The following is an 18,136-nucleotide window of genomic DNA, read 5'->3' as shown; positions in this document are numbered from 1 at the left end:
ACCAGGTTCCTCTATCCATGGGATTTCCCAGGCAAGAATACTGGAGTCCTGTTTTCTTCTCCAGGGGATCTTCCTGTCCCAGGGCTCAAACCTGCATTTCTTGCATTGGCAGGCAGATTCTTTACCACTGAGTCACCAGGAAAGTCATCTTCAAAACATAAAGTGCATTTGGATTATCTTTTGTTTTGTTACATAAAACATCAGTCACTCTTGACACTCACCTGACTTTAAAACACATAACCATGGGGATGGGACACGGGTTTGTACCTATGGCTGATTCTTGTTGATGTATGACAGGAAACCACAAAATTCTGTACAGCAATTATCGTTCAATTAAAAAATTCAAAAAAATATTGACATGCAAAAAAAATTAGCATATAAGAAAGGACCGTATTTGCTTTAAGCTCTATTAACATAAGGGGCTTCCCTTGTAGCTCAGTACTTTCCTTCCCTCGGTAAGGAATCTGCCTGCAGTGCAGGAGATCTGGGTTCGATTCCTGGGTTGGAAAGATCCCCTGGAAAAAGAAATGGCAACTCACTCCAGTATCTTTGCCTGGAGAATCCCATGGACAGAGGAACCTGGTAGGCTACAGTCCATGGGGTTGCAAGAGTTGGACATGACTTAACAACTAAACCCCCACTATTAACATAAGAAGTACAGTGCTATTCACTTTTCTCATCTTTTCAAACTTCATTAACTAAGTTAAAAAAAGTTTGAATGTTTTTGTGTTTGTGTGAGTTAAGTTTTATTTGAGGGCATAATGAGGACTATAGCCCAGGAGATAGCATTTCAGATAGCTCTGAAAAGCTGCTCCAAAGAGGTAGGGGGAAGGTCAGTGTTATATATGACTCTAGTGAAATGGGATACTTGCAGGCAAGCATAACTTTTTGGCAGAGGCTTGCCAGTCACCAGGAACAGATAACAGTTTGAAATTTAAAGAAGTAACTTCTCATTTCTTCTGTTTGCTGCTTATATATGGTATTTGAACATAGTTTTAAAGACAGCAGACAGAAGGCAGTAAAATATGCCTGCTACTGCTAAGTCACTTCAGTCGTGTCCGACTCTGTGCGACCCCATAGACGGCAGCCCACCAGGCTCCCCCGTCCCTGGGATTCTCCAGGCAAGAACAGTGGAGTGGGTTGCCATTTCCTTCTCCAGTGCATAAAAGTGAAAAGTGAAAGTGAAGTTGCTCAGTCGTGTCCGATTCCTCTCGACCCCATGGACTGTGGCCTACCAGGCTCCTCCGTCCATGGGATTTTCCAGGCAAGAGTACTGGAGTGGGGTGCCATTGCCTTCTCCAAGGCAAAACAGCTCAGAAGCAATAAAAGTCATTTAACTGTGCATTGGAACTGATTTCCGAGTCTCATTTGATTATCTCCTGATCTTAAGAGATACAGAGATTCACAGTATCACAAATACAAAAAGGCGTCTATGAAGAAGACCTGGTCTGCGCAGAGACTCTGGAGCCCTGGTGCAGGTCATCCTGGCCGTGACCACTGCCTGTATAGATCTCTCCAGTAGTGCCCACTGGACTCTAGACTACATTGGAAACATTCAGAAAGGGATGTAGAAACAACAGAATGTGCCCATTCAAATGGGGCTCACAGATCCTCCAGCTGATGTTCTGCTGGCCCAGAAGCAGAGGTGCTTCCATCCTGAGGCCCCTGAGTCCAGGGCTCCTTCTCCACCAGGAGGAGTAAGAGGGCAGCACCGACAGGCACCTGGACCTGGAGGCGGCAGGCCTGGGGCTGAGCTGCGGGACTGTTACTCTCTGCTGACTGTGTCTGCACTCACATGGCCTTGAAGTTGATCTTGAATCACTGATGAAGTATTAGGGATATCTGCCCTACCCTCTCAAAGCACTGCTTTACATTTTTTTTATAAAAGGAATATATAATGCAGTACTTCTAAGTTATATAATGCTATAAGTATTAGTAATTAAGTTGTAAACAGGATTTTTCAAAAGCTATCTGCTTAGTTTCTTAAAAATTATCTGTATTATGATGCATTAGCAGAGACACATACTTACTTTCAAGAGTAAGTAAACTTAATTTACAGTTCAATCAACAAAAATCATTTCAGAGCAAGAGACCAAAAAATTCTTAGAATAACCGAAAACTGCCTAAATTCAAAGAAGCTTCCTTGCTATTCTCAATAGAAAATAACAAAATTAAAACAATAACAGCCCAACTTTGCCTCTTGGAAATTTCAGAGAATGAATACTTTAGGATAGGTCATTTTTCCAGAGTGAAGTAGTCTGGTAAGAACCAATCTGGAAAAGAAAAGGTGGGGGGAACTATTTCTATGGGACAATTTCTAAAGCATAATGCATATTTTTCTGCTCTCTGAAACTCAGTGGGATATAGTATAAAAAGCCCTCTGCTAAGAACACAAGTGATCTAATAATTAAGGGCTGTGGTGGCAGGAACATGGCTCTTAAGCCAGGGATCAGAGCATGCTATTCATTAGTTTTACAATTCTGAGGAAATGTCTAATTCTGTCAGTGTGAAACGGGGGTAGTCACAGGAGTCACAATAAAAGTTCAGTGATAATATCTGTCAAAGTTCTCTTGTAGGGTAGTAACTGGTAAGGAGGGAAGATGCAGAAGGAGGGCGATCGCTAAATACACCAGTGTATGTATGTATGTATGTATATATATATATATATATAATACCAGCCCCACAGACCAAGGCGATGCTTCTTGAATGCAATTATTTTTATGGGAATATTACAAAGGAGGTTCTAAGGCAAAGGTCTGTGTAGTTCAGAGGGACAGCCTTCCCTGCCTTCCACATTCTGATGCCTAGGACTCTGCTTTAACATACTGATGCATTCTGGAGATGTGTGTGGACGTCTGGCTCCACACCAGGTGGCTACGGAGGTCGGTAGTCTCTGGTCTTTTTCATAATTTCATGCTGTCTTTTGCTCCTGTCGCCTACTCTGTTCTCAACTGCCTCTTTTTTTTTTTTTAATTTTTTTCTTTTTTACCAGCTTAGCATCCTTCTCCCCTCTTCTGATTAGATGCTTCTACTGAAAATCAGACAACCAAGCTTATATTATACAACTGAGAAAAGAACAGATTTTGAGGGAATTCCTCTCCATGAGTGTTGGACTTCAAGGCCCAGACTGTGACTGCTTTTAGACATTCTTTTTTTCTTACTTCTTGATTCTGTGCTTATAGTCCATGAGGTTGCTATAAAGCACTTATGTAGATTGCACAGCATTTGTACAGCTTATAATTACACAGTTTATTTTAAAAGGCACACAACTAGTAAAATGGTTATAGTGTTAAGTAATTATACAGAATGTAAAATTGATTTATGGTACCTTTTATGAGTTTTCAGAGTCTTGAAGTATAATTTTTTAAAACAATCACCTACTTCACTTAAGTATTTTGGCATTATATGTTCAGAAAATTATTGTGATTAAGTCAAGAACAACACATCTAATATTTTATGAAGACACATGTCCTCAGTCTCTATCAGCAGAGTACAAGTCATCAAGTAAGGGGTGAGGCCCAAGCATTTGTATTTCTCAAAATGGCCCAAAGACGCTATAGAACCCCTGGCACAGGTGATAAATTTCTTAAAAGTCATAAGTAGAACAATTAAATTAGAAGGCCTTATTTATACACTGCTGTATATGGGAATGAGGACTGGTAGAAAACAGTCTGGCAGTTCCTCAAATGATTAACTATATAATTACCCTGTGACCCAGCAATTTCACGCCTATCCAAGAGAAGGAAAACTCAAATCCTCACAACAACTTTGATGTGCATAGCAGCATTATTCAGAATTAGTCAATAAGTGGAAACAGCCCCAATGCCATCAACTGATAAATGGACAAGAAAATGTGGTATTACCCATCCAATGGAATATTATTCAACAATAAATAAGAATGAAATTCTGACACATTCTATGACATGAACCTTGAAAATATGCTAACTGAAAAGCCACTAAGAGAACTGCATATTACATAATTCCATGTATACAAAATGTCCAGAATAAGCAAATCTAAAGATACAAAACATAGATTCATGATTGCCTTGGGCTGGGAGGGATGAAGTTTTGAGGGAGATGGCTACCTTTAATAGGATTTCTTTTATGGATTATGAAAATGTTCTAAATTGTGGTGATGAAGGTACACAACTCTATTAATATACTGCTAAGTCACTTCAGTCGTGTCCAACTCTGTGCAACCCTGCAGACGGCAGCCCACCAGGCTCCCCTGTCCCTGGCATTCTCCAGGCAAGAACACTGGAGTGGGCTGCCATTTCCTTCTCCAATGCATGAAAGTGAAAAGTGAAAGTGAAGTTGCTCAGTCGTGTCCGACCCTTAGCATGCACTGCAGCCTACTAGGCTCCTCCGTCCATGGGATTTTCCAGGCAAGAGTACTGGAGTGGGGTGCCATTGCCTTCTCCGATTAATATACTAAAAGCCATGAAATTGCACAGTTTAAACTGGCGAATTCAATAGTTTATATGATGTATGAATTATATCTCAACAAAGCTGTTAAAACACAACAAGAAAAAAAAAACTCTGGAGTTTTAATACTAGTCACACAGCATTTTATGAGCCTTAAATGAAGGCCAGTAAGCTCCTGGTGCATTGTAAGAATAAACAGAGTTGTTCTGTCATCCTCTGTGTTGTTCTGGTATGGATGGTGTCTTCACTCCTTAATGAGACAAAGCTGGATGGAAATTCAGATAACCTGGATAACCTGGGATCCCATTTTGGTCCAGCTCTCCATTCCCAAACCAGAAGCTTCAATCTTTAGATGATTCAATCTATAAAATGAAGGAGCTGATCTAAATTTTTTCTTCAAACTCCTTCCATGCTAACATTCTGTGTGTGAGTCATGAGGAATCAAAATTTTCCTTAAAGTGAGATTTATGTTTATTTACCAACAGGTCTTACAAAATGCTATTCCTGTTAACTCAAACTATAACTAGTTTTAATCAAACCTCTGATTTAATAAGATTCTCCTATCATATACACAATGGAGTATTACTCAGCCATTAAAAAGACTACATTTGAATCAGTTCTAATGAGGTGGATGAAACTGGAGCCTATTATACAGAGTGAAGTAAGCCAGAAAGAAAAACACCAATACAGTATACTAACACATATATAAGGAATTTAGAAAGTTGGTAACAATAACCCTGTATATGAGACAGAAAAAGAGACACAGATGTGTAGAACAGTCTTTTGGACTGTTCTATGGACTCTGTGGGAGAGGGAAAGGGTGGGATGATTTGGGAGAAGGGCATTGAAACATGTATAATATCATATATGAAACAAGTCGCCAGTCCAGATTCGATGCACGATACTAGATGCTTGGGGCTGGTGCACTGGGACGACCCAGAGGGATGGTATGGGGAGGGAGGACGGAGGAGGGTTCAGGATGGGGAACACATGTGTACCTGTGGCGGATTCATTTTGATATATGGCAAAACCAATACAATATTGTAAAGTTAAAAATAAAATAAATTATTAAAAAAAAAAAAGATTCTTCTATCAAATGGAAGTCCTAAGACAATCAAAATCTCAAGTTACCCATTCCGTCATGATTATAACTATCTTGATCAAAACCACAAAACCTTCAAAAAGGCTCATACAGATCTTCCTCAACTTACAACAGGGTCACATCTGGATAACTCCATAGTAAGCTGAAAATATCTTAAGCTGAAAATGCATTTAATACACCTAATGTTATAGAGTGGAGAAGGCAGTGGCACCCCACTCCAGTACTCTTGCCTGGAAAATCTCATGGATGGAGGAGCCTGGTAGGCTGCAGTCCATGGGGTCGCTAAGAGTTGGACACGACTGAGCGACTTCACTTTCACTTTTCACTTTCATGCATTGGAGAAGGAAATGGCAACCCACTCCAGTGTTCTTGACTGGAGAATCCCAGGGACAGCGGGGCCTGGTAGGCTGCCATCTATGGGGTCACACAGAGTCGGACACGACTGAAGCAACTTAGCAGCGTTACAGAAGGTTAACGAGTGTGTATGCTGTGCTGTCACTTCAGTCATGTCCGACTCTTTGCGACCCTATGGACAGTAGCCCACCAGGCTCCTCTGTCCATGGGATTCTCCAGGCAAGAATACTGGAGTGGGTTGCCATGCCCTCCTCCAGGAGATCTTCCTAACCCAGGGATCAAACCCACATCTCTTCTGTCTCCTGCACTGGCAGGCGGGTTCTTTACCACTGGCACCACCTGAGAAGACCAAGCTTAGCCCAGTCTTTCTAAAAGTGCTCAGAACACTTACATTAGCCTAGAGTTGGGCAAAATCATCTAACACAAAGCCTAAAGCTGATCTTGTGGTGAATATCTCGTGTAGTTGATTGCATACGATACCAACACTGAAAAGCAGGGTGGGTCCAGAATGGTTCTAAGTGTGTCGGTTGTTTCCCCTCCTGATGGTGGTGCTGACCAGGAGCTGCAGCTCACTGCCTTTGCCTGGCCTCACAAGAGAGGACTGGACCATGTGTCACTAGGCTGGGAAAGATCAAAACGCCAAATCCCAAGCACAGTTTTGAGGGCGTGCCTACCACTTTTGCGCCATTGTAAAGTCAAAAAAATTCTTAAGTGGAACAACCACAAACTGTGGACCATCTTTACTATCCATTATGCTCAGAATTATTCAATACTTTGGGACTCATTTGGGGCTTCCCTGGTGGCTCACATGGTAAAGAATTTGTCTGCAATGCAGAAGACCTGGGTTTGATCAGGAAGATCCCCTGGAGAAGAAAATGGCAACCCACTCCAGTATTCTTGCCTGCAGAATCCCATGGACAGAGGAGCCTGGTGGGCTACAGTCCACGGGGTCACAAAAAGTTGGACACGACTGAGCAACTAACACTTGGGACTCATTTAATGGAAGTGCAGCAACCAGTTTCCACGAACATCTGCAAGAGCAAGATGCATGGTGCTTACTTACCTCCAGATGTCACTTCCCTTGGAAAACAAAGAAGACTTGATAACTTCCGGGGCCATCCAGGCGTACGTGCCCGCTGCGCTCATCCTGGTAGTCCTGTGCCATTCTCTCGCCAAGCCGAAGTCTGTAATCTTCAGTGTCTTGTTGCAGATGTCATCATGCTCTATCTTCTCGAGCAGCAAAACTAAGGGAAAAACAAAGGGAGAGTGTTCGCATATTTTTATAAATTTTCAGTGGCTTTTAAAATACAAACTTCACTGCAGTTAGCTGTGAAGAGAACAAACCTGCATTTTACCATTTTATCTTATTAATACATCATGCTTTTCATAACCTTTAGTGGGTCATTTGTGCCTGAAGTTACAAGTTTAAAAAAGTCCAGACACAATACAGCTTAGCATCTTTATGAGAAAGCAAACGATTTCTAGGGGCAAGAAACGTTTAACTGAGATATCACAGGGAGGATCAGAAGTCTGTGAAAGTTTATGCGACAGGAAAATAAAACGTGATTTTCTTCCAAGAAGTTAGGTCCTGATCTAAAAATGTAGTGTTTTCTACTGAATGTATTAGAGTATTGCAAGTAGATGGCATATTACCATAAATCATTATTATCAAAGATTATCTTAAGTTTGCCAAATGAGAATAGACATGTTAACCCATTAAGTTATTTTATAAGATTGGATTGCTTTACCAGAGATCAGAATACAGCAAAAAGTAAAACTTTCTAAGAAACATTATCCAGATGCTGGTTTCCCCAGCCCCCTGACAAAATGCAGAGTGTACAAGACAGCTTTCAGGAGCTGAGCTGAGGTCAGGGCAGCCCTGAGTGCTCACGTGTGTGCGTGCATGCTAAGTTCTTTCCATCGTGTCCCTCTGCCACACTCAGGTAGCAGAAGCTAAAAGAACCCTGCTTCCCATCACTGCCCACCTGCACCCACCTGTCCCGCCCTTCACAGAGCCTTGGGTTCCTCTCTCCCCTGGTTGATTTCTCTGCCTATAACCAAACAGAAATGTCCCACTGTTTTCCATGAGGCTCTGATGTAGCTGCGTATCCATGCTACTCCTTCCCATCTGCTACAAAACGGATGGTTTAAACCTACTGTGTTTTCTAACTTATCTCCTTGCTCCTTCCTTAAAACCCTCCTTCTAGCCTGCAGCTCAGTTATTCCAGTTCAACCTAATGCCCCACAGCCATGAAATTAAAAGATGCTTGCTCCTTGGAAGAAAAGCTCTGACCAACCTAGACAGCACATTCAAAAGCAGAGACATTACTTTGCCAACAAAGGTCCATCTAGTCGAGGCTATGGTTTTTCCAGTAGTCATGTATGGATGTGAGAGTTGAACTATAAAGAAAGCTGAGTGCCAAAGAATTGATGGTTTTGAACTGTGGTGTTAGAGAAGACTCTTGAGAGTCCCTTGAACTGCAAGGAGATCCAACCAGTCCATTCTAAAGGAGATCAGTCCTGAATATTTATTGGAAGGACTGATGCTGAAGCAGAAACTCCAATAGTTTGGCCACCTGCTGTGAAGAACAGACTCATTGGTAAAGACCCCGATGTTGGGAAAGATTGAAGGTGGGAGGAGAAGGGGGCAACAGAAGATGAGATGGTTGGATAGCATCACTGACTCAATGGACATGAGTTTGAGTAAATTCTGGGAGTTGGTAATGGACAGGGAAGCCTGGAGTGCTGCAGTCCATGGGATCGCAAAGAGTTGGACACAACTGAGTGACTGAACTGAACTGAATGCCCTGCAGATACCCCTCCCCGACTACCCTGCCACCATCTCACACCGAATTACAGTCCTTCTCTCTGGACCAGATGTTGGCCCTCTCCTCTGTCACCCACACACCACCCCAAGCAGATTCATCTTCCTAAAGCTCTGTGGCATCCTTTTATCTTTTTAAGCCTCTCATGAATAAACTACCAATGCATGTCACATAAGGATGACTCTCAAAACCACTACTCTAAGAGAAGGAAGCCCCACATGAAGCGTTTCATACAACAATTCTGTGTGACATCCTGGAAGAGGGACGGAAATCAGACCAGCGGCTTTGGAGGCTGAAGGGAAAGGTCTGAGGGCGGTGCTCCATGGAAGAGTTTTTCCAAGGTATGCAAATTCTCTCTCTTGGTGGTGGTGGTGGTGGTTACAGGATTATATGTATCTGTCAAAACGCATCAGAGTGAACCCTCAGAGGGTGAGTTTTACTCTATGTAAATTATACCTTAATAAACCTGCATTTTAAAATATTCCATGATTCCCCATAACTCAGAGATAGTGTCCACACTCTGAAACCCGGGCAATCACAGCCCCTCGATTCACACAGCAAGCTACAGTCAAACCATGCCTGGTTCCTCTATGGATAAGCTTCCTCTGCTCAAGCCAGGCTGGCTGCTCCTCGAGACCAAACAGTATCTGCTCAGTGACATCTTCCAGATACCCCAGGTCAGGAACCAGCACCTCCTCCACACTCACGTGACCTCTGTGTTTCTATGACAGCTCTGCGAGGCACCAGGTACCACAGCGTTTCCATTTACCTGATGCCTCCACTACTGTGAGCTCTGAGACAGTACGTGTGAAAGAGTGAGTGTGTGAGTGAGGGAGAGAGAGTGTGTGTGTGTGTGTGTGTGTGTGTGGTGGGGATGGCAGGAGAGGAGACAGACGGTAAGAAACTTGGACATTCGTGCTCACCCACACGGAACCACTCTGTAGTGTCTGATTCAGCACAGGTGCATAGAGTTTACAGGTGAAATGAACAAAACATGCCCATTCTTATGTTTATCCTTTGCCCATGCCAATTCCCATCTAACGGAAATAACAACCAGTTCATAAGAGTCATTGGTAACTGTCAATATTCACTATATTCCTTGTACTTTACAGGCGTTATTTCATTTAATTCTCACAAAAATCGCAAGAGATAGGTCTTCATGATCAGAAGATAATTAATACTGAAAAAGAAGTGAGCAACACAGTGAATCCAATCAAACAGTAATCCAAGTTTCAGAGTTAATAGAGTATATGCCTGTGTGTGTGTAGGGGCAGTTATTATTCAGGTTTCACCTTGAAAAATAACATGAAAAAAGTCTATTTTAATCTTTTTGCCAGTTTTTCTAAATGTCCTATGCTGCTGCTGCTGCTGCTGCTAAGTCACTTCAGTCGTGTCCGACTCTTAGCGACCCCATGACGGCAGCCCACCAGGCTCCCCCGTCCCTGGGATTCTCCAGGCAAGAACAGTGGAGTGGGTTGCCATTTCCTTCTCCAATACATGAAAGTGAGAAGTGAAAGTGAAGTCCCTCAGTCGTGTCTGACTCTTAGCGACCCCATGGACTGCAGCCCACCAGGCTCCTCCGTCCATGGGATTTTCCAGGCAAGAGTACTGGAGTGGGGTGTCATTGCCTTCTCCGAAAATGTCCTATAAACATCTAATAACCACATATGAGATACAAAATTTTAAATATATTTGTGCAGGATATAAGATTAATATAAATTAATTAAATATATTAATCTATTATATTTAAATTATTAATGACATCATTCAAGATGCTCCTATTCTTATTTTTTCTGTACTTGATAAAACAGTCTCAGATAAATGTTAATATGTCTCGCTATGATTATGTATTTTGTTCTTTTTCCTTATATTTCTTCTGATTTTTGTTTTATGTATCTTTCTTTGTTATTAGGTATCTAATGATTTATGATGTCCATCTTCTTTGTACACTGCACCTTTTATCATTAAAAATATTTGTTTCATTGAATGAATGAAAAATGAATAAGTTTACTGATTTTTTTTTTTGAAAAGCCTTTTATTCTTTAACAACATCTTTGTCATTGTTTAAACCCGGCACTAACTCTTAAAAGGACAAAAATGAACAAGCATGTGAGATTTCTTAGAATAAATGATCCAAACAAAACTGGAAACAAGCATAAGACATTCTTCACGTTTGACCTGTGGAAAAGCGGAAGCACTTTCCCAAACGTTATAGAAATAATCAGCGTTGACTGAGCACATTCTGTCCCGTACACTTAACGGGTATTTTAACCAGATAACCCCTACCACAGTGCTATGGGTGGATATTATTTATCACCTGTACTTGATAGATAAGGAAACTGAGACACAGAGATGCTGAGTAATCTGTCCAGGGTCACGTAGCTAAGGAGCAATGCCCTTCAAGCTGTCTGACCCCTGGGTCCATGGTCCTAACTACAGCCTGCATTGCTCGGTTGACGGCTGTTATAAATTTTCACAAGTGCTTTCTTGATCCCTTGGAAATCTCCTTGTATTCAGGAGCCGTTGTCCTCCTTTCTGATTTCCTGCCATTGGATAATTATCGCGTGATCTAAGTGGCAGCCCTGCGGCATCACGACAGAAGCATGCACGCCAGGGCGGACTGCTCGGTTTGGACTCTGTGCTTTTGACTCCTGTCTGTCACAGGAATTATGACCGTGCAGGGAGGAAGAAAGGAAGACACATACAGTGCTCAGAACGGTGTCTGAAACACAGTAAGCGTTTTGTAGGATTACACGTACCTATACCCACATATATCCTTTATCAATGGGTTTGAAAGCGTTTTTAGCAAATCTTCAAAATCACTTTCATGGAAGTCAGGAAATCCTATCCCTTTGCAAGGCTTGAAATTTCACTTTGTAATGGATTCACATTGGTGTCATCAATTTAGACAGTCACAGAAGTCACAGAGTTAATGCAACATGAGCTAGCTGAAGGGGGACTGATTATAAAGTTGCCAATTCTGAATAAATACTGTTATGCTGTAACGTTCCTTCCCCTAGAACTTCTAACTAATATGCACAGAGTAAGGACCCCCTTCTATCCCCCCAACATCACCTAAGGCAGTGCCTCATACACCAAACACTCAATAGTTTTTATTAGTGATAATTATTAATATCACCAGTCATAATAAGGATACTGTCTACCACTAACTAATCCTCTTCTATGTAGAGTTGTCTCCATTTCACCTCTCATTGGACCTTCATGCCATTCTGCGACAGTCTGGAATTTACAGTCTCCAGGTCACAGTTAGAAATGTAACCCAGATCATACGGCTACTATACAGGGCTTGGCTTCAGATCCCATCTGAAGGGCAAGCATCTGAACAACTGGACACAAAGTGGGCACACCAAATTCTGGGCCACAGAAACAGACAGTTGTTGCCAGTCTTCCTTGTTACTAATAACGCTACCAGTTACAAAAAGGGAGCAGAATAATCAGAAATTCCACTTTGTTAATTTTTGAGTTTTCCTTTCTTCCATGTCAGCTTGCTGCTGCTGCTGCTAAGTTGCTTCAGTTGTGTCCGACTCTGTGCGACCCCACAGACGGCAGCCTACCAGGCTCCCCCGTCCCTGGGATTCTCCAGGCAAGAACAGTGGAGTGGGTTGCCATTTCCTTCTCCAGTGCATAAAAGTGAAAAGTGAAAGTGAAGTCACTCAGTCGTGTCTGACTCTTAACGACCCCACGGACTGCAGCCTACCAGGCTCCTCCATCCATGGGATTTTCCAGGCAAGAGTACTGGAGTGGGGTGCCATTGCCTTTTCTGCCATGTCAGCTTAAGGTATACATATTTCTCAGTGCTGATTCCTCATAAATATCAAGAAAAAATCAATATCTGATCCTTTAAAACCCTGTATACTTGAACCACAGGAACAAAAAATAGATAATTAGCTACAGGGACTTCCCTGTGGCCCAAAGGGTAAAGAATCTGCCTGTGATGCAGGAGACCAGGGTTTGATTCCTGGGTTGGGAAGTTCCTCTGGAGAAGGGAATGGCAATCCACTTCAGTATTCTTGCCTGGAGAATTCCATGGACAGAGAAACCTGGCAGGCTATAGTCCACGGGGTTGCAAAGAGTCGGACATGACTGAGTGACCAACACACACACACACAGCTACTTCGTCAGCTGTGTGATGTTTCTCCCCTCATAATACACACTAATTTCACTTTTAAACGATGATATCCTTACACCATACAAGAGTCTACACTCATGGTCAGGTTGGCTCGCACTTCTATCTAACTGTTTTCCAAGACACTTTCACATATTTCCTCTCTTTCTTCTGAGAAACACCCAAACGGAAAGGCATGAGGAAGCCTTGATTAAAATGGGTTTTTCCAGTGGTCATGTATGGATGTGAGAGTTGGACTGTGAAGAAGGCTGAGTGCCGAAGAATTGATGCTTTTGAACTGTGGTGCTGGAGAAGACTCTTGAGAGTCCTTTGGACTGCCAGGAGGTCCAACCAGTCCGTGCTGAAGGAGATCAGTCCTGGGATTTCTTTGGAAGGAATGATGCTAAAGCTGAAACTCCAGTACTTTGGCCACCTCATGTGAAGAGTTGAATCATTGGAAAAGACTCTGATGCTGGGAGGGATTGGGGGTAGGAGGAGAAGGGGACGACAGAGGATAAGATGGCTGGATGGCATCACTGACTTGGTGGACGTGAATTTGAGTGAACTTGGAAGTTGGTGATGGACAGGGAGGCCTGGCGTGCTGTGATTCATGGGGTCGCAAGGAGTCGGACATGACTGAGCGACTGAACTGAACTGAACCAATCCACATCCTCAGGCCGCAGGTAATGCCTGGCAGCCCTTGAGAAGCAAAAAGACCTCAGAAAGGCAACTCTAAAATAAAGGCAGAACTACCAGTGAGAAGTAAACACTCAATATTTACAGAGGATTGCATTTCTAAAGCAATGCCACGGCAGAATGCACTATTAGCAGCCACTGCATTGGCAGCTTTGAAACACCTGCCCCCACCTGGAGCCCAAGGTTTCCACAGAAGCTTTGAACTAACAGAAAACAAGTTAAAATAACACTCTGAATGTCAAACGTTTAGAGTTCCATGAAAGGCCCATTGTTCTGGATTCTATTTCAGAGGTGTTCAGCAGAATTCTTCAAATTCCTTATCTTTTGGGCAAAATGACCAAAACCAAAAATAGCCAGTGTCCCGACAGGTAACGTGACCAGGCGCCTGCCCAGGTTTCAGCAGAGGGCAGGCTGGCGGTGCTTCCGCATCCTGCGCAACACCAGGAAGAGGACCCCAAGGAACAGCCATGCATGAAGCGGGCACATCAACTTCTGGGCCACAGCAAGTAGTCAATTCTTGCTAGCAACCCAGCGACAAATGTTTGAGCCCCTTTTTGTGCGACTTCAGTGAAGATTTTTGACCCCTGTTAGCCCCATTCTTGAACAATCAGCCTTTACAACCTGTGTTTTGTCTACTTATTCAACCATGAGGCACTTGATTTTTTCCAGCTCCTTTGAAGTTTCACTTTGGTATTTTCCGAATTGTAGTATATAATGTATATATTTCTTAAAGCAATTACAATGCATCCATTCTATTTCCTCACCATTTATGGGAGTGCCAGTCCAAATTCCATTTGAGTCAAATAGGTTCATTTCAATTAACCTTTAACTAGGACTATGTTATATACATAAAAAAAATCTGTTAGAAAGAAATCAATTGAGGAAAGCACCAATGTGAAAGAATATATTAACAAAACACCACCTCTCAGCCTAAGGCAGTAATGTTACTCTGTGAATTTCAATTCTGGAAACAATCAGCCATTCATTTCCACGGAAAAAATGATAACTTTCTAAGTTTACCAAATAGCACTGAACTTTCTCATGTTTCTTCCATCTATTCCCACATCTGTAGCACTTATTCACTCACCAGTCTCTGGAGGCCTTCATCTTGGTCTTCAAGTCCCTTTTCAATCTCATCTCTGTGTCTTTTCAGCTCTTCCTGGACTTTCCAAAAGGAATCCTACACCCTAAAATTTCTGTACATTAAAGGCCACTTCTAAAAAACATGCCATTACGTTAGCGTCTCCTTGCTCCTGGTGCCAGCTGTGTGGACCGCCTCCCACCTGCACCCTCCACAACACCGCACCTGGCCTCCACTTCTGATGGAGGCAGCCCAGCTCCAGCCCTGGATCCTCGCTGCAGCACTGGATCCTCGCTGCAGCACCTTCAGCTCCACTGGCCTTTGGAATCTCAATTTCCCCTTCTAGTAAAAATCTCAATTTCCCCTTCTAGTAAAAAACCAAAAAACCAAAAACGAACAGCTTTGCCACTCTCTGCCTGCTCCCATATTATACGAGCCTGTAAATACCATGTCCCCCTGGGTGCCTTCCCTCAGGACTTCTCTAGATGTTCTCTGCATTTCTAAGGCATTTAAGCTGTGCCACTCCCCTTACACTTAAACACTGTCTTATCTCATTTCTTGGTCTCATCTCTAATTAAATTACAAGCACCTGGAGGATAGAATGTGCACCTAACTTATTGCATTCATTCATTTCTACTGCATAGCAACTACCATTTTTATACACTCAATAAACAGTTGCTAAATGAGTGACTACTATAAGGGGAAGAAGGAGCAGGAAGATGAACCTTTTCATGTGAAGCCAGCTGCTGAGTATGGAAAACCAATGCACCTGTTCCTCCTAAAACAGCACAGACTGCTTTAGAAACAACGATAGCAAAGTAGTTATTTGGATTTGACCCATCAGCTGCAACTGACGCAGTTGATTATTCTCCCCTGAACCCCGTTCTTCTCTGGCCCCCAAGTATCACAACACTCTCTCACTTTCATTCCTTTACCAGCTGCTCCTTTTTCTGGTACCTCCCTCTCTGCAGGGCCTCTAATCCCTGGTGACCTCCAGAGCTCAGCCCTCGGACCTCTGGTCTTTCCTATCAGCACTCAGTCCCCAGATAATGTCAGCCACTCTCAGGGCTTTTCATGCCATGGACATGTTGCTGACTCCCAAGTGATCACTTCCACCCTAGCTCCTCGTGTGTTCTCAAAACTGCAGACTGTGTGACCTGCTGCAATGTCACTCAGAGCCAGGCCTTGATTCAAAAACTTTCCAGGGGCCACCCCCTCTCTCCTGGGTGCCCCATGATTCCCTTCCAGGCCTCTCCTGTCACAGTGGGCTCCTGCTCTGGGGAGTGATTTCTGTTCTTCAACCCAAGTTTGTTCTCCAGGAGATCTGCTTTCCCACTTCTTCAGGTTTTGCTTCCTTTTCTAGAAGGCCTTTCTTAACCACACACTAATCTTGAACTGCTCACTCTAAGATTTTAACCTTCCTTTTCAACTTTTAGTTTTTCTGCTAAGCAATTGGGCTTCTCAGGTGGCGTTAATGGTAAAGAACCCATCTGCCAATGCAGGAGACTAAGAGACATGGGTTCGATCCCTGGGTTGGGAAGATCCCCTGGAGGAGGGCATGGCCACCCACTCCTGTATTCTTGCCTGCAGAATCTCATGGACAGAGGAACCTGGTGGGCTAGAGTCCATAGGGCTGCAAAGACTGAAGTGACTTGGCACTCATGCACTAAGCAATTACCACCCTCCACCATACTGCGTCTTTCACCATTTACACTCTAAGGTCCACACTGCCCACTGGCATGTAAATTCCACGAGGGGAAGAACTTGCTCTCTACTTTGCTCACCACTGACTACCCAGAGCCTGAAGCACCCCTGACATGCAGTGCACAGTCACTAAATGACTGTGGTGTGATGAATGAGTCAGCCCACTATATATAAGGAGAGAGACCTCTGCAAGTTCTGGGCGCGTGATCATCTAAATCATGACTTCACATGGCCCTTAACACCATAGACACACACAATATTCAGTTTCAATGAGAAAACTTCTTACATTCCATTGTGTGTGAAACACACACATCACTCTTTCTATCGGCTGAACATTTTCCGTATTTTATCAAGGTACGGAACAAAGCAAAATCAAGAGGGAGGAATCTACCACAATATTCTACATTAATATGTTAGTAAACTGAAAGTAATACAGTTGATATTATTTGAGTCAATATTTGCAGACAACCTGAAACAAAGTAACTCTTGAAAGTCAATTAAACCAATAATAACTCAAACCTCCTTTATGTAGTCAAGACACTCTACCCAAATGGCATGTGATTTGCTCTTTTTCAAAAAGCATAAAAAAGTCCCAGTAATGAATTCTGCTGTTGTGCTAAGCTGCTGTCGTGTCCGACTCTTTGTGACCCCATGGACTGTAGCCCACCAGGCTCCTCTGTCCATGGGGATTCTCCAGGCAAGAATACTGGAGTGGGTTGCCAAGCCCTCTTTCAAGGGATCTTCCCAACCCTGGGATCAAACCCAGGTCTTCCGCATTGCAGGTAGATTCTTTACCATCTGAACCACCAGGGAAGTCCAATGAACTCTGTAGTGAAACAGTTAAAACAGCAATTGAATACTTCATGCCTTCTCCCTGACCCTTAACTTATCAACCCAAGTTACAAGCAGACTTGCCAAAGTGTGCAGATGGCAGCATTCCTACGGAACAAAGCGCGAGACTGTTTCCTTGTACAGCTGGCTGGCCTGGATCAAGGGAGTCAATTAAATGATGAAGACTCTTACCCCCAACTACAATGAATAAACGTATGATAACATGGCACTATATTCTGCAGAAATAATAATGTCCTTATGTTATAAAGAATTGTGGAAAGCTTTTAGGAATCAATGAGTTCACACACAAGCAAGTTAGGAACTATTTAAAGCACTCAAAGTGTTTCTAAACCATACACAGAAATAAGTATAGTCACCAGCTCACATTAAGATTGCATCTTACAGTGTATTAAGTACCTTGACATATACAGAAGTCAGGGAACTACATCCTATGGGCCAAACTGGAAAGCTGAATAGTTGCAACAGGAACTATACGGCCTGCAGAGCCAAACATATTTACTACCTGGACCTACAGGGGAAAGTGTGCTGACACCAGGTGTACACTATTTCAACGAGCCTCACACTACCCTCTTCAGAAAGTTTGAGTCCATGAGCCCACTGATTGTGAGAAGTGGAGTCAGAGCTAACTAAATTCTTGCTGCTTTGGGGTCAGTTGTACAAATGTAAGTTTTAGGCTCCAAAATAAAGCCATCACAGTTCTCCCAGCCTCCCTAGGAACCCTTCTTCTGCTCCCTAAAATTCCTTCATCAAGATATTTCTACCTTGTGGGAGCCACTCAAGTACCACAGAGAGTTTGGGAAGTCACATTGAAATTCCAAGTTAAAATCATCAGCCTGACGTAGTAAATCTGGTCATTATTTTCCAACTCCGGTGAGTCAGAGGGAGAAAGTGCCCTATATTAGCTCAATAAATAAATAGTGATTATAAAAAATTAGGTTCTGGTCATAGGTGATAAACAAATTTATGCCAAA

The 18,136-nt window shown here is 42.9% G+C and overlaps 1 protein-coding gene across 1 annotated transcript in view; it reads right to left on the bottom strand.

Moving 5' to 3' along the window:
• The window catches only part of MAP3K21 (mitogen-activated protein kinase kinase kinase 21), a 58,680-nt gene that overhangs the window by 33,970 nt on the left and 6,574 nt on the right, over positions 1-18,136 (bottom strand). The window contains exon 2 of the mRNA XM_019954147.2: positions 6,945-7,125. Within this exon, the coding sequence (XP_019809706.2) occupies positions 6,945-7,125 (181 nt within the window). The remainder of the gene's footprint in view (positions 1-6,944; positions 7,126-18,136) is intronic.

This window comes from Bos indicus, chromosome 28, assembly GCF_029378745.1.
Source record: "Bos indicus isolate NIAB-ARS_2022 breed Sahiwal x Tharparkar chromosome 28, NIAB-ARS_B.indTharparkar_mat_pri_1.0, whole genome shotgun sequence".
In the NCBI taxonomy this organism is placed as follows: domain Eukaryota; kingdom Metazoa; phylum Chordata; class Mammalia; order Artiodactyla; family Bovidae; genus Bos; species Bos indicus.
This window is presented reverse-complemented; position numbering and strand designations above follow the sequence as displayed.